Genomic DNA, 23,148 nt, shown 5'->3' with positions numbered 1-23,148 from the left:
AAACCAAGTGCCTATGTTCTACTGGACAGGAGCACGATCAATGGAGAACAACGGCTCCGTTTTGGCCATTTGATACATGAATCTTTTTAAGCAAACGTTTCTTGACGTCCTTGAAGTCCAGATGATACTTAGAAGCGATCTTTTCTATAACATCCTTCAGTACCACTTCGTCGTTGGACTCGGTCAATTCAGATACCACAGACTTGATTGTATCAAGCGTTAAAGTCTTCTTGAGAGACCTGTTATTCTGTTCCGGGGTATCTTCCACACGCTTTTGCTTTTTGGCTTGTTTTTTCGCATCATCGGAAATCATTTTCTCATTTTCTTTTCGCTTCGTGGAAGTAACACTGTCCTTTCCTTGTGATTCTTTACTAGCCGGCTTGGTCACGACAGCCTCGGCGCTGACTGGAATTTTCTGCGTGGGCTGTTGTTCTGACTTCTTCCCTTTGTATAAACTCAATTATTAGTCCCAGCAGAAGTTTGTACATACCTCTTTTGATATTTCTCATCCTCTGTAATGCACGAAGAGTGCGCTTCCTTAGGACTTGAAAATTGAACACTGCAGTCAAGACATGTAAATGGAGACCAGCATTTATTGTAGTGTTGTGGAAGCTTCGGCTTCTTTACGATGTCTCCGCAACCGTCACAACTAAAACTGACCATGACCACTGCACACTGCAGGCTGCGTCTTGCTACAAAAATGATCCGCTTACGTTACCACGAAAGGCTTCCTCTTTCTATCGCCTCCACACAACCTGCAAAGTCCTGCATATTCTCTCCTTGCAGGCGCCACGAATGGGCCCAGCTTATTTCCCCTTGAGCCAGCCTAAAATTGATCAGCAGCCTGCATTCCTGCGCATTAATGCATGGCAAATGTAGGAGGCCTGATATGTCACCTACCTCGTAATTCGTGTAGCCTAACATGATGCGAGGCAATTTTTGGCCTTGTCCCACCCCTGTCAGACATTATCGCTTATGTGATGGAGAACTAGGCATGCAGCCAACCTCGCATTCGGGGTCCAACAATCATTTGACGAAGTTTGCTGCACGTTACCATTCGACCATTCATGTGCTATTCTTGTTCCCTTACCTGCTCGCACGCTTGAGCTTAGGCATTCTTGGGCTCATTTCTCCCAGTCCTTACAGCCGCGGTAGCCCAGTGGGCGCACAGGGCACAGGGCCAAGGGCTCAACAAGTTCTCGACCCGCATTGACAGGGAAATATAACGAGGCGGGGAGCCCAAAGGTTGTCCACCGAGACCTCGTTCAGTTGTCTTTGTAACTGGGCCACTGTCCTACCTACTACATTCGCTCCCTTGGCTTGGATCGTGGCTCTGGATTGCGCTGGCACTGGACGCGTCAGACTTTTATCCTCCAATATGTCGGCATTCTCACGTATTCCAAGCATGCAGCCTCATCTCGCTCGTCACAGCTTTTATGGCTGGCCTTCTCACGGAGTTGCAGCTCCTTCCAATCCAGTCTCGGTGAAGCCCCCATCAGGCGTACCTAATGCTATGCCCCTGCCGCTTTCATCACTGAAGCAACGTCACTCGACCATCGTTCCGGTCAATTCTCTTGACACAGGCGTCAACGCCAAGACAAAGTCCGCGACAGTCCGTACAGCACGCGCACCATCCAATAACATTCTATTTGAGATGGAATACCAGCAAGAGAACTTTGAGTACATGCACGAAATGGAGAAGCAGACCATGCCCAACATTGAATTGATGAACGTCCAGCCCGAGCTACATTGGTTCATGCGTCCTTATTTGGTCGATTTCTTGATCGAGATTCATCAGTCTTTCCGCCTTCGTCCTGAAACCCTTTATTTGACTATGAATTTAGTGGATCGATATGTATCGAAGCGCATTGTGTACAAGCGTCATTATCAGCTTGTCGGATGTGCCGCCCTTTTGATTGCTGCAAAGTTTGAGGACTCGAAGGATCGCGTCCCTACTGTGATGGAGCTGAGCCAAATGTGCTGCAATGCATATGATCCTAGTGCATTTACTCAGATGGAGGGGCATGTTCTTTCCACTTTAGGCTGGAACCTAGGCCACCCGACTGCGGAAAGTTGGCTTCGGCATGAGTATTCATGTGCACCACCTTCGAATCCTGTCACTCACAGCGTGGCACGATTTTTACTTGAAGTGACTCTGTTCCATGAACGATTTATCCCTATTCTTCCGTCAGCCTTGGCGGCAGGTGCTATGCTGTTGGCACGACATATTTGCCGTGATCCTCGTCCGAACTCTCAGAGCCAAGGATCAATGGCCTCTGGTGCTGCTAGCCAGATTCATCAGCACATGATGGAAAATTTGAACGACTTGTCAATGATTTTGATTAAGAAGTACTCGTACTCTTATTATGGAGAGGCATCGACAATTGCCACGGACTGGTTCCGTAGGCGCATCGAAATCAAGAAGGCCATGGCTAGCTCAAAGCCATTATACCGAATGGAGGCTTGCTCAAGCGATGAGGATGGGGACTCGGTGCGCTCGCATGACTCTGGGGCTTCTGTTTTCTCTACGCCCTCTCGAACAATGAACCGCGATGATGACGATGATGACAGTATGCCAGTGACACCTATGTCTCTTCATTCTGTCCAAGACACATCACTGAACTACCAAGGTACTCTGCCTCCGCGATTCCCTACGTCCGGAAACACAGTGGCACGTCCTGTTACGATGAATTCTGATGCGAAGTCTTCTCATACCTCATGGATGTCTCTAGCTCAGCTTCGCCCTGTTGCCAGACATCCTCGCTCAACCAGTATGGAAGTGGATGCCCCTATGTCAGAGAAGGCGATATAATTATCTAGCCCATGCTATACACATAGGCTTGCCTAGTCTTGACACATTCTATGAACGCGCACTCGAACTGGATTGCAAACACCTCTTACGCAATCTACTAGGGTTATGGAATGATTCGGCGATCATCAGCAGGATGTGATTCACCATCTAGCACCTGTGGATTGTTTAAGGCGTACACATAGGAACTAGAGTAGCAATAAAACATGATAGAACATCTCTATTTCCAGAGAGACAGACGTATCAATCATGGAGGGCAAGATATGCCACTTTTTTAGGCCGAAACCGAGGTGAGCAGGTCACTGTCACCAGCGTCAATCACAGTGAGGACACTGAAAGGTTAGCTTGTCCCGCGCAATTGCTGCCCATAGTATCTGGTGAACCGATCGCAATTTAGAATCGGCGGATACCAACCATGGACAATATGCTCAACGTACCCAACACGGAAGAGCTTACCAGCGGCAGTGCCGAGAGCAATGTTTGAACCCTGGTAGTGGTGCACAGCCGTCTTCGACAGCATGGCGTAGTACTCGACCTCCGACTTACGCAGAGGAGGGGTGTTCGCCGAGATAAGGATGAGCTTAGCCTTGCCACTACGCATGTTCTTGAGGGCGCTCTTAAGACCCAAAGACACCTTACCCGACTTCATAACGAGCTGAAGCTTAGAGTTGATGTTGTCCTGGCTGGACTTCTTGGTCTTCGTCTGCGGAGCCATGGTCTGCAAATGTTAGAACTGATTCTTTTATAAGTGCACAGGAGCTCTATCCCACTAGAACTAGAGCTTCCTGTGATGGGTGTCAGACACGTACATGCTAAGTTTAGTGGCTTGACGAGTGGAAGCGTCAGTGGATTTCTCTGCCATTACCCTCCAACGGTGAATGAGCTCATTTCGGCCGACAGACATTTCGATTTTTATCCACGTGATCTCTATAGTTTTGGAGGCCTCCCGCCGCGGCGCCTTAGATCGACTAAGAATCGCCGGCTTCTGCTCCTCACCATCAAGTGTCTATAACCAAAGGTATGTGGATGCAGTACTGTGCATTCTTGTCATGCTGTGGACCTATGGTTCACATCATTCGAGAGTGTACCGTCTACATTTATATGAACGGGTCGCTAACTCTCACTAGATGACGAAGGGTACGACGTCTATGGGTAAGCGCCAGTATGTATTGCAAACGGCAAGAGCCGTATCCTAAGCTGTTGCTTGGATATATTCTTTTATTGAACAGAGACTTACATGTAACAGCACTAAGACGCACACGATTTGCCGTCGTTGCAACCGTCGTGCCTTCCACCGCCAGAAGAAGAGTATGTTCACACCCGGAAGGGACACTAACCAAACCAGCTTGCGCTTCGTGCGGCTACCCTTCGGCCAAGACCCGGAACTACCAATGGGGCCAGAAGGCTATCCGCCGGAAGACTACCGGTTCGGGTCGCATGCGCCACCTGAAGACAGTGGCCCGCCGTGCTAAGAACGGTTTCCGCACTGGCACCGCCGCCAAGGCTGTGGCTGCCTAACTATCATCTTCCTCCAAACGACTTCGACAGTCTTGAATATGCTAGACGTGCAAGGACATGTCTAGCTTAAAATGCTGGAGTCTATGAGGGGATAGACGTGGATCTGAGGTTGGTGTGGCGTACGATACACTGCATGTGTCTTATGTGCTCTATTTCAGTTGTACCCGTATGCTATATTACCTTTCGTGGCTCTTTGTAGATGCGGGATAGTCCCAGCATGACCAAAAAGACATCCATACCAGATTTGTCGTTCGAGTTAAGATATTTATGGCATAGGCGAGGGGGCGGGCTTGGAAGTGTAGATGCCAGCACCATCTATGTGACTAGTATCGCCTGTCCAAATTCATTTCACGCGACCCTCATGCTGCACCGGTTGAAAGCGAAGGACAGTCATGGATGCCATATGCTTCCGTACTCGAAACACTATCAACGCTGCGTGCCTCACACATTCCTCACATCAATAAGGTGAACAAGGATACATTCCTGTATACAGCGTGTCATGCGACCCTCTACACAGGGTACTTTTTTAAGCCTCAACCTGGACGATCGAAGTCTTGGCAGTGCAGTAGATACCATCAAGGCTAAAGCGTTAGTTCTCTCTGCCAAGCATGAATACGTACAACTTGCGGATATCCTTGTTCCGGACTAGAGTCACACCGTGGAGCAGCGCAGCGCTCTGCGAGACAGCATCAATGTCATTCTGTAGGTTAATAGAGGTGCGAGTATACGTACACCCTCAACGAGAACCTGGTCCTTCTGGGCCTTGTCGTCGGTGATAGTCACACCCTCCTGCATGACGACCTTGCGAACGCGCTTTTCACCCAGGAAGTTCCGGATCTCAACGCTCTTCTTGTCACCAGCAATGATCAGGTTGATGGGGAAATGGGCGTACACAGCACGCATCTTGTACTGGAAGCCAACAGTAACACCCTTGATCATGTTAGCCACGGCAGCCTTGGCGGTACGGAGGCAAGCCAGGTGCTTGCGGCCACCATGCCAAACAATGAACTTGAGCTTAGAGCCCTTGGGGCCGGTGACAAGGCGGATGTCCATGGCCATGTGGCGCAGGTTCTGAAGTTAGCACCGCTAAGGGCAGCGACGACGTACCTTCTGCAGCTCACCTCGAGGGCCCTTGACAGTAATGATACGCGAGTCAATCTGGACAGTCACGTTCTCGGGAATATCGAGATCCAGGTCCTTGTAGATGGTAAGCATCGCGGATTACTCTGTTTCGGTGTTAGTAGTCTGTTTTTCAAGAGCGTGGTGCGGCGCGGACACTAACCTGGTACAGCCGCCGAGATGGGTAGGAGAAGGAGGCGCCCCAGCCGTGGAATTGTAGCGTGCGCTCCTGGGATTATACCCACGTGATCTTCATAGTTTTTCTTCTTGCACGTGCTATACCACGTGGCTCCCAGCTTGCGTGGTGTCGGCCCACGTTCGTTGCTACGGTTGACCGCGCACTGACGCAGCCACCGAGCTGGAGTCACTTGCACTGCCTACCCGTGCGGACTCGACCAGTGTCGGCGGCAGCGTCCTACTCATCCCTCTTCCTTACACGTAGTTTGTGCAGGTATTGTGACTGTGTGATGTATCCCAATGTATACTCTTATGGTGGCGCCCCAGGTGGGCAACGGATGGGCATAGACGGCTATGCATATGGGGGCAGCTACGGTTATGGACCTGGCTACGCCATGAACAACTATGGCAGTGCACCGGTACCAACGCCGGGCTATGGGATGATACCATCTCAAGACACGCCTATGGCCAACTCTGCTGCCTTCGAAGCCATGTTCCGTGGCCACCTAGCCCATCTCACCTTCAATTCAAAACCCATTATCACAAACCTCACTCTCATTGCACAGGAAAGTGCCCAAAGAATGTCCACTATCGTGGCGAAAATTTTAGATGACCACATTCTCATGGTAAGTTGTCTCACGCTTACGTGCAGGCCGCGCCGCCTCATCGGCTCCCGGCACTATACCTCATTGACTCTATTTGTAAGAACATTGGGTCGCCGTACCCTGAGCTGTGGAGCCCTCGTATCGTGACCCTGTTCATGGAATCGTACCGTGTTGTGGACCAACCTACAAGGCGACGCATGGAGGAGCTCTGGGCCACATGGCGCGATGCTGGACCTGCAGGGCGACCTCTTTTTGGCGAGAATGCGCAACAGACAATTGAGCGTTTGCTGTTTGGTAGTCAGGGCGCTCCCGTCCGTTCGACAGGGCCTTCGCAGGCGCAGGTCGTGGCGAACATTGAGCGTATGTTGGCGCTCAAGACGCAGGCTCTGGCGCACAACCCTACCGACGTTGCTATCCAGGAACAGATCGAGACACTGCGGGAGCTGAAAGACCGGATCAGCAACACGGCGACTTCTCCGGAACTGCTGAGTGACGTGCAGAAGCAATTGGATGTTCTGTCGCGCCCTCCCACTACGGCGCCACCCAGCTCGAACGACACTAATGCGCCTGCACCTGCAGCTCCTGGGCCTGCGTCTGCATCGGAGCTGATTGCGAACCTTATGAAGGCGGGCCTGCTGCCGGCGGCAGCGCCCAAGGCTGCGAGCCAGGACCAACTCTACACAGACTACATTATGTCGTTGGAGGTCCGCATGTCGACGGTGGACTTGTCACGCACGTCGGCAGAGCTCGAGCTGCTGATACGCGATCACCTTCCGCTTCAGTGTCGCCAATGTGCAAATCGATACCCTGATGGGGAGGCCGGTAAGCATGGCCTAGATGACCACTTGGATTGGCACTTTACCCAAAATCGGCGTGCACGCGCCAGTGTGTCTCGTGGTCAGAGTCGGGCCTGGTTTGATCCGATCTCGCGGTGGATCCGCAGCGGCTTTGATGATGATATGCACGATGCCGCCAAAGCATCAGACGCATTTGCCGTCGAGGAACCGGAGCAAGAGCGCGTCCTTCGGGAGAAAATCGCGGCGTCTTATGTTTCGGTACCACTTGATGCGGATGTGGCCGCTCGCCCGTGCCGCATCTGCCAAGAAAAGTTTCAGAGCGAGTGGAGCGAAGATGTGGAAGAGTGGATCTGGCGCAATGCTGTACTGATGGATGGCATCTACTACCATGCAAGCTGCTACTATTCTGCTAAGTCCATGTCGGACAGTGTCCAGGCCGTGGCAGCAGCCGCAATGACCGCCACGCCAGCCACTGCGACGGCGCCCTCCGTCGAGGCCCCTGTCGAGGCGTCCTCCGAGGTAAGTCTCAAGCGGAAGGCGTCACCATCGCCGATACCGGACAATGAACCTGCCAAGAAACCGGCCCCTATTAAGCACGAAGGTGAGGATGCATGACATGTACATAGGCTATGACCTTCCTGTCAACAGCTTTTCATGAAGCTGTGTGCACAGCTGTATGGGCGTAGGAGCGTCGCTCAACTGCGCCGCGGCATCGTCGGATGTCATTTGGGCGACCAACGCTTGCCAGCGTTCCAAGAATGCCTCATACGTCGTGCGCAGCGTGAGTAGTGTGGCCTTGATCAAAGCCTCCACCTCTAGGGGATCCACATAGAGCGGCAGCTTGACGCGTATGTCGTCCATATTTGCATCGACACTTTGCTGGAATACTGTCCATGCCTCCCGCGCCTTGTCGGGAGTCCCGCCTCCCTGCTGCAAAAAGATCTTGAGTGGCAGCGTGAGGCTTGCGCCGAGGAATGTGCCGATCTCGTTGGTGGTGGCTGTGATGCTCGTGTCTAGGTCCTCCACTAGCGAAGACAAAGTGGGCGGCCGACTGGGCGTAGAGCCCCAGCCACTCAAAAACCAGAGCGCCGACGAGGAGGCGCTCTTGGATGCTGCGGCTGGTGCATCAATGTTGCCCACAAGCTCCCGGATCTGTTGCACATGTGCTCGTAAGATCAGTAAGTGCTGAAGCTGGAACAATAGGGCATCGCCAGCGTCCCCATCGTCGCTGCCAACCTTCTCGGCCCGCATGGCATTCGATGCCTCATGCACTTTTTGTTGACACGTATGCACTGCCTTGTACGTCCAGTTTGCTAGTGCAGACGGGGGTAGGTGTGGTCGAAGGGCGGCAAGGAGCGCATGAAGCGTGCGAATCGGGGCATACCAAGTCGATAATGCCGCTTCAGATGTGCCTGGGGTGCGGTTAGAGCTAGTGCGCTGCCAATCGCGCAGCACCGCAGGGTACGCCATATCATCTCGCGACGGCACAAAAGACGCCAGCTCACCTTTATACATGACAGTAGCACTGCGCTCCAGGCGCTCCACCAGCTCATTATACAGGGGCGTGCACCAAGGCTCGTTGCGATGGTGCTGGACGGTCGCTACAAGGTCAGCAACCGCCTCAACATCCAGCGCGGTCCACTGTGGCGCGAGCCACGCATAAACCCGCTCGTGAATCAAAGCCCACACCTTTTCGAGGCAAGCAGTGTCCGCTCCTGCGCCTGGAAATACGTGCACATACAAGGATTTCTCCTGTGCACTGTATCGCGCCATACTTATCAGTATGTGTTCTAGTTGTGCACGCAGCGGCATACCGGGCTCGCCAGCACTGCTAGTGCACGCACTAAGGCAGTCGCGCAAGAGAGAAACACGCCATTGGCACCACATCGTCTGTGTCTCTTTCAAGGTTCCGCGCAACTCTTCGTGCTGCACAGCCAGCTCAGCGAGGTCCTCCATGTACTTGGCATACTTGGCCTGCAGTGGCTCAAAGTGGCCATACAGTAGATCGCTCACACGCGATGATGTCGGATCAAGAGGTTTGCTTCCCGTCGCATAGTCACGCACATGGAGCATCTCTCTCATCTGCATGAGCGACTCGTTGACGAGGTCCATGCCGGCGGTTGAGAACGATTGTCGCACGATGCTCATAGCTCGCTGCAGTGCATTTAACAGGCGCAGCTGGTAAATAGGAGCATCCATGTACTGCCGGTGTGATTCCATGAACTTGAGCGCCAAGAGCAGGCGGTCCACCGTGCTGTGAAACTCGGGTGAGTCGACATTTGTGCTGGTCGAAGACAACAGCGCCGTGGCCGGAGGCAGAACGGAAAAGTAGCTTAGACGCAACATAATTTCGCCATGTGTGCGCTCCAGCTCGTTCTGATCATTCAGCAAGCGACTCGCCTGGGCCATGAGCTCCGACGAACTGTCTTGCACGTACGCGAGGCCCGCTCTCAACTCCGCCATGCTAGCCTGCACGTACGCGACCTGCTCTGCAAGCTCATCAAGTTCGCGCACTCCATCTTGCAGGAGGCCAAGGTTTTGGGTATCATCGGGGTCCTGGGCGCGCGTGTGCTGCGCAGCCACCGAGGCCAAGCGGTGGGTCAAGCACATGTCCGGGGTGGGCGCCGTCTGCTCCGGCACAGGCTCTCCCGGCTCATCTCGATCCGCCTGTGCAGAGACCCATGCACTTACGCGGCTCACTGACACGCGCTGTGTATCAGAAAGTGGCGCATATTGCGAGTACCAGTCGTCCAGCGACAGGACCGGCGTCGTGGTGGCCATAGCTCAAGATCCTCCTCCACGTGACGAGGACACCTGACCACTCGCCATGTCGGCACACGCTTGGCGGTCAAAGCCTGTGGCCCAGGACGTCGGCTACCCAGACGAAGAGGCACTCCGCCATGTGTTACAGAAACTGGAGACACTCCCCGGCCTGGTGACACCTGTTGAAATTGAGCGGCTGCGCACACAACTGGCCACTGTCGCAGACGGCCAGGCGTTCTTGCTGCAGTGTGGGGATTGCGCCGAGCTATTTTCCTACTGTAACCCCAGCCAGATCGAAGCCAAAATCAAAGTTACTCTGCTCATGTCTTTGATCATCATTTATGGCGCGCGCCTGCCGGTCGTGCGTGTGGGGCGTTTTGCCGGACAGTACGCCAAGCCACGGAGCAAGCCCACTGAAGTCGTCGAAATGCCGGACGGTACCAAGAAAGAGGTATTGAGCTTCCGTGGCGACAATGTCAATGGTCTTGGTATTGATGAGCGCACACCTGATCCCCAGCGCCTGCTCATGGCCTATTTCCATGCAGCAGCGACCCTCAACTATGTGCGCGGCTGCCTGTCCAGTGGCATCGCTGATCTTCACGCGCCGCACTCGTGGAACTTCCAACACGTGCATGACGAGGGTCTGCAGCAGCAGTACGCGCAAATTATAGATGCCATCACTGATGCGCTCGACTTCATGCACACCGTGGGCGCCGACCCCGGTGCGTCGACCCCGGTGCTCAACACTGTTGACTACTTTTCTTCGCACGAAGGGCTCATGCTGGAGTACGAGCAGGCACTCACGCATGAAACCTCGAAGGGAATATACAACCTCAGTGCCCACACAGTCTGGATTGGCGACCGCACACGGCAGTTGGACGGCGCCCATGTCGAGTTCTTCAAGCAGATCCGTAATCCGGTGGGTGTCAAGGTGGGCCCGTCGATGAGCCCCGCTGAACTCGTCGATATACTCGAGGCGCTTAATCCTAACCTTGAGAAGGGACGCGTGACGCTCATTTCGCGCTATGGCGCGAGCAAAATTGCCGACCTGCTACCCTCGCACATCCAGGCGGTGCAGTTGTCCCGCCATGCTGGCACCGTGGTGTGGTGCTGCGATCCGATGCATGGCAACACCATTGCTTCGCCGACCAATCCTAAGGTAAAGACGCGCGTCTTTAGCGATGTTGTGGCCGAGCTGACTAAATCCATGGAGATCCATGCGTCGATGAACAGCCGGCTCGGCGGTGTGCACCTGGAGCTGACGGGCGATGAGGGTGTGACAGAATGCATTGGTGGCAGTATGGAGCTATCGGAAGCAGACCTTTCGCGCCGCTATCTAACGCATTGCGACCCAAGGCTTAATTACGAGCAATCACTGGACATCGCCTTTATTATTAGCCAGATACTCCGCTCGCAGCGCCTGGGCACGAATGACAGTACAACGCTTGTCCAGGCCCTGTCTCAGCAATAACATAATAAACTACTACGAACTTATACACGAGTGGCTATCACTCTTCATAGAGCACGGTCTGAGCAAAAGAAAGATACACCCCCATCAGATTCGCCAGCAAACTAATGGGATAGAAGCCGCATCAACACATTTACTTCTGGGGAGCAAAACCAAGGCGGCTGTTCTCCATGTCAAAGATCACCGAGGTGCCCAAGAAGAACGAGTCACCAACGATCCATGCGTTCATCGGCAGTTGCTCCTGACCACAGATCGACAGCACACAACGGCCACCCTGCTGGCCATAGCCAGTTTGATCCTTAGAGAACTTGAAGTCTTTGCCGCCAAAGTTCATAGTAATTCCAGGCGTAGTGTTGCAGTCGTACGTAGCAAAGAGCTGGCCCTGCTCCGTAAAGGTTTGCAGCCCGCCAATCTTCGAGAAAACCTGGCGCACCTGGTCGATCGGACCGGTAATAATAGTTGAGCCTGAATCCACAATCGCGTTGATCTTAACGCCATTCACGCTTGCCTGGGTAGCCCAGAAGCCCTGGTCGGCATCCACGCCTGACCACACGGGACTACCGCTGTACTTGGACGTGTCAACCGCACCCAGCGTCAGCGTAGAGCCCTCGCCTTTCTTAAGAGTGAACTGGAAGACACCGTGCGGCACCTGCTTCTGTTCCATCAGCTTGTAGAAGAAAGGCTTGAAGTCGCCAGGGAAGGCTGAAAGGCTAGAGAAGCTCATACCAGCGATACCCTCGTTGCCACCTTCGTTTTCAATAAATGTGGTCTTCGAGTGACCCACCGCCACATTCTTGGCCGAAAGGGAACCAATCTTGAAGTCATCCGTAAAAACTGTACCCTGCGCGGTCGTGCCATCGCCATACGCAGTCCGGAAGTTTTGGCCAGACGACTTGGCCGACTGCGACTTCTGCGGGTCATAAGCACCAGGGTTAACAATCATATCTGCCGAGCCCGTGTCAAAGTCGATCAAAAATGATTGTCCGCCAAAAGAAACCTGACCGGCCCAGAGTTGCTCCTGCATAACATCCTTCAGCGGCAGGTTAGTCGTGCCACGCTTGTCCTTATCAAGGTCCAGAAGGTCCGAAATGAATCGCAGGAGGGGATGCTCCTTACCAGTGTTTTTGTGGTAGTTGCGCATCATACTCTTATACTTATGGTTCATGCTGTTGAAGTGACGCGAAAGAGCCTTGATGTCCAGCTCGTTGTTAGCTTTGATAAACATGTTGCGCCGACTGAGTTGAATCTCGTTGTCATTTTGAGCACCTGCAGATACAGCTGAAGTAGCGAACAGGCCAGCAACAATGGCAACCAGAAACTTCATCTTGAGGGAACGGCGGTGGGTAAGGAACCTGTATTGAATCTGTTCGTACTTATAAACAAGGGTAAACTCGCTTTGTGTCAGACGTAACTAGCTTCAATCGCCGAATGCATGGAGGCCCGAGTGACGCATAAGTGTCCGCAGGAAATTGCCGTGCCAATCATGGCCGATCATACCCTTGATTATTACAGGTCACCGATGCGAGGGAGGCACGTACTCCCTATTATAACCAATGATATACAACCTTGTTCTATTCGAGGAGGGCTCCACTTCGCTTTTTTTGCATCCGGTGGGACCTTGGAAATGCTTGGCATGGGGGCCTAACCGTGATATTTTCCCTCCACATCGCCTCTGGCCGCTGAAAAATGTTGCCTCTGCTTATCCAACGACATCATGCAGGTGATATTTCTGGGTCCTTTGGGCACCTATTCGCATGAGGCTGTACGATGCTTTGTGGGGCAAAGTGCCTGTCAATTGATACCCCAGGACACAATTAATGACGTGGTGGTTTATGCCTCGGAACAATGGGGCATGGGCCACTCCGCCATAGCTGTCCTGCCCATTTCGAACAGCTTTTTGGGGATCGTTGAGGAAACTTTGTCCTGTCTTGCTTCTTCTGCACTGTTTGGTCAGACGGGACTAGTAGTGGTAGACGAAATACCTTTGCCTATTCAGCATAGCCTGCTTGTAAAGCCGGATGCTTCTGGAGAATCGCCATCCTTGGCTTCCATCAAGGAGGTACACAGCCATCCTCAGGCACTTGGTCAATGCGCACAATACCTCGAGCGGAACTTGCCCCAAGCGCAAGTGATACCCTCCAAATCAACAGGCGCCGCGATACCTCTTGTCCTTCAATCTTCAGAGTGTGATGTGGCAGCGATTGCATCTACTATTTCTGCTGAACTCTACGGATTGAACGTCTGTGCGCGATCCATTCAGACGATGAAAGGTGTGTAGCAGACGAATTGACGCAGACAATGTCACTCGGTTCTATGTATGTACAAAGAAACCGGACCAGACGGATGTGGCTCGGTTTCTCAGCGAGTGCAGGACCACTTCCAAAATTTCTTCGAGCATGCGTCGTTCTTTGATACGTGTGCAGGTTCCTAAATCAAATAACATGGATGCTCAAAATATTATTGAGCAACTAAGGTCGTCTTCAGAAGCTCCTTGGAATGCCGTACAGAACATTCACACTACAACCACCTCAACAGGAGAATCCATTCTTTTTGAGGTCGACAGCCAGATGGCGTCGCGGGCTAGTTCTCACCCCCATCTCTCTGACACTGATACACCCACATCCTGGGTCCAAGCCATGAACTCTTTGCCAGACGGATCCAGCATTGCCTGCCTCGGCACATGGACTGTGCCAGACTCTCTGCGTTCAAATACGGCAATCTAAAAGGTTCTGTAAAATATTGCAGCTGGTCTTCACACCCTCTAACTATTTCTAAAAATGATGACATTGTATAGATTCATTCAATCTGTAGGTTAGTTTGCCCTTGCTTGAACAGCAGCACTCAGGTAGAGCTAATAACTTGCTATCATGCGCGACTTGGGTCTCGAGTCCAAATCACTCACGAATTATTGGTATTACCATCTCATCTTTGTGCTGTACTGTAGTAAACGCACAGGATAAATCTGGCATTCTTACTGAGAAAGCCTTCAAATAGCCAGGTGCCTCAGAGCAAGGTCCGTCTGAGCTCGCATACTCCTTTGCACATCGCACGTGACAAAGAGGGCACCTAAGCACAACCATCAGCTACGTTCACTATTCAAATCAGCATGGCTGCTCCATCGCAACAAACTTCTGCGAGCCACGATCCATCTCTATTTGGTCACGACGAAGAGCAGATTCGGTTGATGGAGGAGCGTTGTATTGTTACGGATGATAACGACAATATGCTGCGTGATGGTAGCAAGAAAGAGTGTATGTTTCTACGGCTCATGCGCAGGCCATCTGATGGAAAACATCAATAAAGGGCTCCTGCACCGTGCCTTTTCGGTATTTTTATTCGATTCAGAAACAGGAAAGCTGCTGCTCCAAAAGCGTGCACCGGAGAAGATCACTTTCCCCAACATGTGGACTAACACGTGCTGCTCCCACCCGTTGGCGGTGCGTTCAGAGATGGACGGCAGCAACGGCGCCAAAAATGCCGCCCAGAGAAAGCTAGAGCATGAGCTAGGTATCCCGGTATCGCAGATACCGGTGGATTTGTTTCAGTTCCTGACACGCATCCACTATTTGGCGCCAAGCACGGGACCATGGGGTGAGCATGAGAGTACGTCAGGATCGCGCTTATTAGCAGTCGACTACATCCTTTTTATCACAACCCGTGTTGATTTGAATCTGAACAAGAATGAGGTGTGCGAGGTGAAATGGGTTTCGATGGATGAGCTGAGGGCTCTCATGGATGAACTGGATCGTGCGTATAAGTCCCTCACATGACAGCGAATGCGTTTACTCCGTGGTTCAAACTCATTGTGAATGCATTTTTGTTCCCATGGTGGCAAGAATTGCTGGACAATAAGAATGGGGATACCTTCGATGCCAAGGCCTTGGCACAACGTCAAAATGACACGATCCATCGTCTGTAGATGCTTTGATACCTCTATAAAATTAACCCGTGGGAGGCATATCGCCCTGAGCGGCGGTATTGTGCTCTTGTAGCCACGCCTGGCGTCAGCGTTGGGCACGTACATCTGTTTCCCAAATAGGGCGTCGTGAGTCGTTCGCAATAATCTTTTGGGCTTTGGCGACATTCACTGTGAGAACGTTCTGTCTGTGAGACTAACACACTTACCCCATACCATTCATTCATGTGCATATTATCGATGGCATCTTCTGCATCTTCCACGTTCGAATAAGTAATAAACGCATAGCCGCGGTGCATTGATACTGACGTGAGCTGCTACAGCGTACCATTTTCTGTTTCCCGTGGAAGTTGGATATCCGTAATGTCTCCAAAAGTGCTAAAGAATGATAGGAGTATTTCATCGTTCACTTGCTGGGCAAGCCCACCTGTCTGTCAACGTTGCATCACGCACCAACATAGATTGTCTTTTGCATCGCCATGATGGATGGGGGCCAATGTGGAGAAAAGGGCGCCTTTCTGGCTTGGACAAACGCAGGAACCTGGCACGCGTGGCCGTAATGGAGCCACTCTGCGCGTGGCTCCGCGCCGGAAACATATGGTACGACCCCCGTCTTGAGCTTGTTCGTACCGATGCAGATGAGGACATGCAGGGAAGCTCTGCCCCAGGCACTTTGGCGGTTATAGCGCGTGCGTGCATTCGCCCTGGTACTGTCGTGGCTCGTATACCATGTGTGTCCCTCCTGTGTGTCCCTTATTGTGCCTTGTTTAAACTACCACTGTGCAAAAAGGCTCTGAAAATATGTAAACCCTCTCTATGCCTTGCACTGTGCGTGCTCTATGAGCAGTTACTCGGGTCCTCGTCAAGATTTGATAAATACCTGCGACACTGTAGCCCAGTCTCTCTACCGTCGACCGATGGAGCGTGGGAGGATGACTCTTTTTTCGCATACACAGAAGCTTGGCACAGACTAAAACGCCGCCAGCATGCATATCAAGAGGGCCTCGACTATCCAGGCACTTGCAGGGTGAGTTGGCAGCGGCTAACACAGATGGAGCTCCACGATTTCTGGCAGGCTTGGGCTCAACCTATCCTCGGGCAGGCTCTTACACACACTCCTAGGTTCGATGAATTCCTATCTGCATTCTCCATTGTTTCATCTCGCGCATTTATCATCGATCTCTTTCATGGGTATGTGGACGGCCTCTAACCGCAGTCTATGCCTCGTACCTGTCGCAGACCTGTTTAATCATTCTGCCCCTAACAATGTACAAGTGGAATCTGAGTCAGAAGTTTGTATGCAATGTGGTTCAGCAACACACATATTCTGCAACCAGCGCCCCTGCGATGTTCACCTTGGGCAGGTCGAAATACGGTGTACCGCCACAATAGAGGAGGGTGATGAGGTGATGAACTCGTACGGAGACTTGGGAAATGCGGAGCTTTTGTGCCAGTATGGGTTTTCTTTGCCTTTCAAGACAGGCTGGGACCGATGCAGCTGGGATATCCGTGTACCCTACGAGCGCAGACTGGTTGCAAGCCTGTTGTGTGTGCCTGAGTCTATTCTCTGCGAGGATTTAACCAAACTAGAGCCTGTCGAGAAGTCCGAGTTTCAGCTCCGACATATGGAAGACGGAATAGCACCGTGTTACGAAGACCAGGGAGCTGTCTATGATATGGCACCGCTCTCACATCCTCATGATCGACTCTGTCCTCTTTTTGTTGACGGACATGGTCGTGCTAGCTGGCCTCTATGGCGTCTCTGTCTCTGCAGCAATACAAAAATCTGCCATGTGGATGAAATTCTGAGGGATCCTATGCTACCCGAGTGGGAGCGTCTCTGGTCGTCAACGCACGATCCTCGTGTGGATGCGCGTATTACTGCAGCCTGCACAGTCATGCAACGCCTATGCGGGTATCGGCTAGAGCAACTTTACGTCAATTCACACGAAAAAGATGTATCACAGGCTCTCGAAAGTGATGGACATTACGTACGCCGTAGCATCGTGTACCATGCCCTCCAAGACATGGACATGCTCCGTGCGTGTTGGACACGCTATGCTCCTCCATCTGGTTGAACACGTGATCTCAAAAGTTCTTGTCCAACGTATGCAAGCGAGGTGGACCTGGATAGTACGCCCACGTCCGTCTTGGTCATCTCACAGCTTTCACACTCTGAACGAAAAAGCATACATGAATGCACGCGAAAAATATGGCGACTGGTCACGGAACCAGTTGCTTCGCCGCATCGCGCAGCTTGAGGGCCGCGCTGAATCTATGGGCCAGCCTTCGCCGCCAAGGCTAGATGTGCCACAATCTGCAGCGAAAAGCGTAACTAATGCTATAAAAAAGCCAAGGCCTTTTGATTTTAGTGCACAGCCATGCCGAAAAATCGCACTGCGTTTCTGCTACGATGGAGGTCAGTATTCTGGGCTTGCTGCCCAAACCGCGCAGGCCACGCCACTGCCGACAGTAGAGGAAACGCTATGGGAGGCATTATGTACTGCTCGGTTAGTGGATGCATCCAAGAGCATGGATGATGCAGGCTGGAGTCGTTGTGGACGAACTGACGCGGGCGTTAGTGCTGCAGGACAAGTGGTAGCCCTTTGGGTCCGAAGCCAGTGTGTCGACGAACGCCATATGCGGTGGCCTAGCAAAGAGCACCCACAGGTAGCCGTGCAGCTAAAAGGCGAGCACGAGGAAGAACTACCATATGTGGCTACACTAAACCGGCTGCTTCCGCCGTCCATCCGGGTCCAGGCCTGGTCGCCTGTGCGCCCCGACTTTTCCGCGCGCTTTAACTGCGTGTACCGACACTACAAGTATTTCTTCACGCTTGGGGCACCAAAAACATTGATTTGGCAACCTGAAGGCCCCTCTCAATTCGCCGGTCGCCTGGATGTGGACCGGATGCGCGATGCCGCCTCTCGTTTGGTGGGCGAGCACGACTTCCGCAACCTATGCAAGGTGGATGCGTCGAAACAAATTACCAATTTTGTTCGACGGATTGATGGTGCTACTATAGACCGAGTGAGCACGGGATGGCACTCACATGTGGCCGACGAGGCTGCCACCAACGATACTGATGAACCCATGTATGTTCTCAACCTACGTGGCTCCGCGTTTCTCTACCACCAAGTCCGCAACATTATGGCGATATTATTTATGGTCGGTGCGGGTCTCGAAAATCCCAACGTCGTGGATGAACTCGTCAATGTACAGCCAGGAGCTGCAGCCGCTGACCGTGTGCGTGCGCGAACATGGCTCGATTCTTTCAGCAACGAAGCCGACGCACAAACCCCTGACAAGTCTCTAATGCGTGCTCTAACTGAACCCCATAATGACCTGACTGTATATGAAACCAAGCCCAGCTATGAAATGGCTACTGATCGTCCTCTGATGCTGTGGGAATGCGGATTCCGTTCGACGGAGCTCCAGTGGCGTGCTTCTTCCTACGCAGGAACCATGCCACCACCAAGCCAAATGCATGTGGATTATACACCTGGAGTTCGCGCTAGTGCTCAGCTGCATAGTCTTTGGACCCGGGAGGTCATCCATGCAGAGTTGCTACGCCATTGCCTTCTTGCGACTATGACAGGTGAGAACACGTATCTTCCATCGGAGTCAACATTTGCAGAAACACGCTCACCCGTTCTACCACTACCCTTGTCTCTTGATGAGGTGCCTGCGCTGCGAGCGAAGCTCGTGCCACTAGGTAATGGCGTTGTACGCCCTACGACCCGATATACTGCCTTGGCCGCACGTCCTCGAGACGTGTCAGCTGCCGAAAAGAACAAGAAGTGGAGAGAAGGAAAGGGTCTCCGCCGTGCCGAGCGCCGTGCCACCACCTCGCGGGACGAGGCGCCTTCGGAGCAGACCACATAGGTAGGTACAGCTATGGCACAGGCCGTCGAGTCTTCGAAATTGGCTTAGATCAGCAAAAAATGAGCGCCGCATCTCCAGCTGTTGCACCTCAGGCTTAAGCCTCCACTGTGGCGACGACTGCAGCACCATGGCGGATGCCGCGCCCGTCGAAGATAATGCCGAGACGCGCCGGGAAAAGTACTTGCGGCCACAAATGACGTTTACTGATCGTGTCCTCGCCTCCGTGACCGGGTCTGTATCGACCTCATTCCTGATGACTCCACTGGATGTGATCAAAACAAGATTACAGACCCAGTGGGAAGGCGCCGCGCGACCACCTTTCACTCAGGGACTAGAAGCATCCTTTGGCGAACCGAAAGGCCCACCATGCCCCGTACATGGGACACAACCACACTCAATGCCGAAAAGCATGCTTCTACAATGGATTCGTCCTTTGAACAGTGCCGCTTCCTCTTGTGCCAAGCCTCATTTTGTTCAACACTATTCCATCTGCATATACCCCGATAAGTGCGGCACGGCACGCATTTGTGAGAATTTTCTGTACGAAGGGCGTATGAATGGCATTTGGGATGGCTTGGTGAAGGTGGCTCGGACCGAGGGCTGGCGCTCTCTCTGGCGTGGGTTGTTGCCTACACTGGCCATGACAGTACCCTCTCAAGTAACTTACATGTCGTGCTATGATATATTCAGGAAATCGCTCTTGTCAATCGAAGCACCTGTTCCTGTGCTGAATACTGTTCGCAGCAGTGAGCCAGAGGCACCATTGCTGCTGCTGATCGACTCGACTTGTGATATGCCTTGCGAGCGCTCGGAGCCGGTGCTGCCCGTTACGGTACAGCAAAAAAAGATGCCTCTCTTGATTGTCTCTCTGGTTAGTGGTGCACTGGCGCGCTCCATCTCTGCAACCCTCGTCACGCCGTTAGAGCTTTTGCGTACGCGGTTGCAAGCATCTCATGGGCACTCATCATCTCTTTCTGTGATTCGACCTTTATTCGAGGAAGTGCAAAAGAATGGAATATCTGTCCTGTGGCGTGGTATTTCTGCAACTCTATGGCGCGACGTTCCATTCTCGGCGATCTACTTCACGGGATATGAGGCGGGCAAAGTGCTTCTCACCGGCGGCGGTTTTGGAGAGAGTCAGACTTCGACGTTCTGGCATGAATTCGGCTCGTCCTTCCTTGTGGGTGCAGTGAGTGGCAGCGTCGCCGCTATGTGCACGCACCCATTCGACCTAGTTAAAACGCGGCTTCAAGCTGAACAGGCCCAGGCAGCCACATCGTCTAGCTCGCTTTTTCATGCCCTACGCCAAATTGTCGTTCAAGATGGGCTCAAGGGGCTATTCCGTGGTCTCTCACCTCGTCTGGCGAAGGTCGCTCCTGCCTGTGGCATCATGATCGGTGCATTTGAGGGCGTCAGTCGCCTTTTGGCCCACTCGCGAGCACACTAGCCTCGGTTCGATACCCATTCATTCTATCTCAGCATTCATGCAGTTACAAGCCCATTAACTGCATAATAGCATAGCCTAACGTAGCGATAATCAATGTCGCCAAAATACTGGCGGGAATGCCGACGCGAAGAAACGTCTTCACTGATACGTAATGATGACCCACTTCGTCCTCCAAATTAATCGCCGTCATGTTGGGGAAACCCGAGATCGGCAGACCCATGGCTGCACTAGATGTCAGGGCCGTGGCCATGATCAAGAGGCGCGGATGAGGCTCTGCCAAATTCGCCCCCATTTGAGCGGCAATGGGTACCAACAATACTGCGGCAATGGTATGCGAAATGAACGTGGCGACCACAAGCCCCACACTGACGAGGATCACAAGGATACCCCAAAGAGGCAGTCCGTCGACCTGGTTCTGGACAAATCCGTCAAGGCTTTTCAGAAGACCACTGGATGCCACGCCCTTACCAAGCGCAATGCCACCCATGGCCAAGAACACGATTGTCCACAAGAAGTTATTGAAGTCTTCTTTCGTAAGAATACCAGAACCAAAGAACAGCACAAGTGGCACAACAGCTGTGATAGCCATATCACCCATGATATTCTCGATACGCCGCTGGAAACACCACAAAACAATTGTGCCTATGCAGACAGCCGAAATGAACCACTGCTTTCGGCTGAAAGAATCCGAAGACTCGGGAAGGCGCTTGATAATAACACCTTCGCCAGTCCCAAATGACCACAAAAGCAGCATCCACAACACTAGGAGCGATAAACCACTCACCGGGAGGGTTATCCCAAACCACTGGAGCCATCCGAGAGGCACTTCCATGTATTCAAGTGCAATTAAGTTCTGCGGCGAAGCAATTGGGGACGTCTGGCCACCAATGTTTGATGCCAGCGCAATACCCATCACCATGCTCGTCGCATAAGGCGAACGGGGTGGCAAGTTGCGTAAAATGGGCTGCACCAGCGAAAACATCAAAACAGGTGCCGCCACATTGGAGATCCACATACTCGCAAAACAAGCGACCAACATATGGGCAAGCAACACGATACTTGGTCGTGTTCCAGCACAGTGTAGCACACGCGTTGCCAGCACCTTGTCAATCCCATACTTGGACAAAGCTGCAGCAAGTGTAAAGCCTCCCAAAAGCAGCGACACATTCGGTGCAAACATTTGCTGAAAAATCCACTTGCTTGTCTCTGGTGCCGTCAGACGTCGACCCTCTCCATCATTCTCGCGCACAACACGCAGTGTGACAATCAAAAACGGCACTAATAGCGAAGTCACGAACAACTCCACCACCTCAGTCACCCACAGGCAAGTGCACAAAACAAGCATCGCGAAACAATTCTGAACTTCAACTCGATCAAATACCCGGAATGCAGGCACTTTGAGAAGTAAAAAGAAGAGCAATAATGAGCCAAAGAGCTGGAAAGTACCCAGTGTGAGAAAAGCAGGAAGCAAAATTTCGCCAAATGGTGTCCATAGCTTGTTAGGCTGCTTCGGCTCTTCATCGAGTAAATGGGTCGATGAGCCCATAATACCTTTCTCGAGCGAGGCAGCTTGAGCACGGCGTTCGATATTGATCATCTCACGCCAGACAGTGTTCCTTTGCCACACCACTTCCTCACGCAATTGCATCCTCAATTGCTGGTGTGCCAATTCCTCATCCCCTCGAGCGGCGACTCGTGCATACATATGCACCACCTCCTCAATCTGTTCACGCAAAAGGCCTATCGCTTGTGGCTGGAAAGGGTACTTGACTTTGACGACATTGTGCATATACCGATCTTTTAACGAGTTGCTCGTGATCTTATCGTATTTCTTCAAGATCTTCTCCATACCTGTTAGGTTCAGCTGCGCATATTGCTGCAGTTCATTGAGTGATGTGTAAATTTCGACAAGCTTGCGCTTTAACGTGAGTCGCATATCAATAGCATAATCGTCCTGGGCGTCCCATACACTCGCGGCGATACCATCCTCCATGGAATGACTCCCAGTTTCAAGTGCAGCGCCTCCTATGCCAAAAGTGCTCAGTCCAGAACTAGAGGGACTGATTTGGTGACGTGCGCGATGGTATGAGCCACGCTTTCCAAAGGTGTTGATCCATCGGCGATGCACAGGTAGCACATCGAGAGATTTATCTGGCGAAGGGGCAGGTCCGGCTGCTGCTTCGGTATCACTTATAGAAGTAAAGGAATGGTGGCGTTTAGGCTTGTACCACGTGGGCTGGAAACGACGTGGTGCCTGAAGGTGCGTACTGGTAGATTCATCCGCATCTTCGTTCGACACATCTGCATCCGACTCGCCCCCTGAGCCGACATTGTATTCCTCTTCTGCGATCTTTATGTGATCATGGACCATAACTGCTTCATCACAGAGCTCTTTTTCCTTCTCGCAATAAAAATCCACGATCTTGCGAAGTTCTTTGTCGAGGTGTGGTATAAATTGTCGATCCAAGTCAGAGGGATCCTCGTTCAAAAGCATGGCTGACTCGCTCTCGAGCCTTTCCACATTGTGATTCACATTCTCAAAGTCAGTTGCACTGTACTGAGAGCGTTCTAGCGTATATACAATTTTTTTCAGATGCTGATAGCTAATTGTCAGTGTCGCAATTCAAGCATACTTGATATAGTG

At 52.3% G+C, this 23,148-nt stretch overlaps 11 protein-coding genes and 2 pseudogenes across 13 annotated transcripts; 7 read left to right on the top strand and 6 right to left on the bottom strand.

Moving 5' to 3' along the window:
• Positions 1-46: 46 nt before the first annotated feature.
• Positions 47-663, bottom strand: MSY001_1038 (annotated as a pseudogene). The gene is made up of 2 exons: positions 491-663; positions 47-455 (listed from the first exon to the last, which is right to left on the bottom strand). Coding segments are annotated over exons 1-2 (582 nt in total).
• Positions 664-1,378: 715 nt separating this feature from the next.
• On the top strand, positions 1,379-2,812 carry MSY001_1037 (uncharacterized protein; the record flags this gene model as incomplete). The annotated part of the gene is made up of 3 exons (XM_018886142.1): positions 1,379-1,901; positions 2,193-2,630; positions 2,733-2,812. The coding sequence occupies 3 exons, from the start codon at positions 1,379-1,381 to the stop codon at positions 2,810-2,812; spliced, it is 1,041 nt and encodes a 346-aa protein (XP_018739645.1).
• A 271-nt stretch (positions 2,813-3,083) lies between these two features.
• MSY001_1036 (uncharacterized protein) lies at positions 3,084-3,524 on the bottom strand (the record flags this gene model as incomplete). The annotated part of the gene is made up of 2 exons (XM_018886141.1): positions 3,084-3,141; positions 3,247-3,524. The coding sequence occupies 2 exons, from the start codon at positions 3,522-3,524 to the stop codon at positions 3,084-3,086; spliced, it is 336 nt and encodes a 111-aa protein (XP_018739644.1).
• Positions 3,525-3,936: 412 nt separating this feature from the next.
• MSY001_1035 (uncharacterized protein) lies at positions 3,937-4,327 on the top strand (the record flags this gene model as incomplete). Its single annotated transcript, XM_018886140.1, has 2 exons — positions 3,937-3,961; positions 4,155-4,327. The coding sequence occupies 2 exons, from the start codon at positions 3,937-3,939 to the stop codon at positions 4,325-4,327; spliced, it is 198 nt and encodes a 65-aa protein (XP_018739643.1).
• A 589-nt stretch (positions 4,328-4,916) lies between these two features.
• Positions 4,917-5,542, bottom strand: MSY001_1034 (uncharacterized protein; the record flags this gene model as incomplete). Its single annotated transcript, XM_018886139.1, has 3 exons — positions 4,917-5,027; positions 5,060-5,398; positions 5,435-5,542. The coding sequence occupies 3 exons, from the start codon at positions 5,540-5,542 to the stop codon at positions 4,917-4,919; spliced, it is 558 nt and encodes a 185-aa protein (XP_018739642.1).
• A 545-nt stretch (positions 5,543-6,087) lies between these two features.
• On the top strand, positions 6,088-7,640 carry MSY001_1033 (annotated as a pseudogene). The gene is given in 2 exon segments: positions 6,088-6,249; positions 6,255-7,640. Coding segments are annotated over 2 exon segments (1,548 nt in total).
• A 12-nt stretch (positions 7,641-7,652) lies between these two features.
• Positions 7,653-9,806, bottom strand: MSY001_1032 (uncharacterized protein; the record flags this gene model as incomplete). Its single annotated transcript, XM_018886137.1, has 1 exon — positions 7,653-9,806. One exon carries the CDS (start codon positions 9,804-9,806, stop codon positions 7,653-7,655), a length of 2,154 nt encoding a protein of 717 aa, XP_018739641.1.
• A 46-nt stretch (positions 9,807-9,852) lies between these two features.
• MSY001_1031 (uncharacterized protein) lies at positions 9,853-11,259 on the top strand (the record flags this gene model as incomplete). Its single annotated transcript, XM_018886136.1, has 1 exon — positions 9,853-11,259. The coding sequence occupies one exon, from the start codon at positions 9,853-9,855 to the stop codon at positions 11,257-11,259; it is 1,407 nt and encodes a 468-aa protein (XP_018739640.1).
• Positions 11,260-11,389: 130 nt separating this feature from the next.
• Positions 11,390-12,580, bottom strand: MSY001_1030 (uncharacterized protein; the record flags this gene model as incomplete). Its single annotated transcript, XM_018886135.1, has 1 exon — positions 11,390-12,580. The coding sequence occupies one exon, from the start codon at positions 12,578-12,580 to the stop codon at positions 11,390-11,392; it is 1,191 nt and encodes a 396-aa protein (XP_018739639.1).
• A 1,782-nt stretch (positions 12,581-14,362) lies between these two features.
• On the top strand, positions 14,363-15,026 carry MSY001_1029 (uncharacterized protein; the record flags this gene model as incomplete). The annotated part of the gene is made up of 2 exons (XM_018886134.1): positions 14,363-14,507; positions 14,533-15,026. 2 exons carry the CDS (start codon positions 14,363-14,365, stop codon positions 15,024-15,026), a joined length of 639 nt encoding a protein of 212 aa, XP_018739638.1.
• Positions 15,027-15,818: 792 nt separating this feature from the next.
• MSY001_1028 (uncharacterized protein) lies at positions 15,819-17,250 on the top strand (the record flags this gene model as incomplete). Its single annotated transcript, XM_018886133.1, has 2 exons — positions 15,819-16,363; positions 16,389-17,250. The coding sequence occupies 2 exons, from the start codon at positions 15,819-15,821 to the stop codon at positions 17,248-17,250; spliced, it is 1,407 nt and encodes a 468-aa protein (XP_018739637.1).
• A 199-nt stretch (positions 17,251-17,449) lies between these two features.
• On the top strand, positions 17,450-19,057 carry MSY001_1027 (uncharacterized protein; the record flags this gene model as incomplete). The annotated part of the gene is made up of 1 exon (XM_018886132.1): positions 17,450-19,057. The coding sequence occupies one exon, from the start codon at positions 17,450-17,452 to the stop codon at positions 19,055-19,057; it is 1,608 nt and encodes a 535-aa protein (XP_018739636.1).
• A 1,048-nt stretch (positions 19,058-20,105) lies between these two features.
• On the bottom strand, positions 20,106-22,875 carry MSY001_1026 (uncharacterized protein; the record flags this gene model as incomplete). The annotated part of the gene is made up of 5 exons (XM_018886131.1): positions 20,106-20,288; positions 20,413-20,433; positions 20,653-21,120; positions 21,289-21,468; positions 21,886-22,875. The coding sequence occupies 5 exons, from the start codon at positions 22,873-22,875 to the stop codon at positions 20,106-20,108; spliced, it is 1,842 nt and encodes a 613-aa protein (XP_018739635.1).
• Between the last annotated feature and the right edge of the window lie 273 nt (positions 22,876-23,148).

The sequence above is a fragment of the Malassezia sympodialis genome, genomic scaffold (assembly GCF_000349305.1).
Source record: "Malassezia sympodialis ATCC 42132 genomic scaffold, msy_sf_4, whole genome shotgun sequence".
In the NCBI taxonomy this organism is placed as follows: domain Eukaryota; kingdom Fungi; phylum Basidiomycota; class Malasseziomycetes; order Malasseziales; family Malasseziaceae; genus Malassezia; species Malassezia sympodialis.
This window is presented reverse-complemented; position numbering and strand designations above follow the sequence as displayed.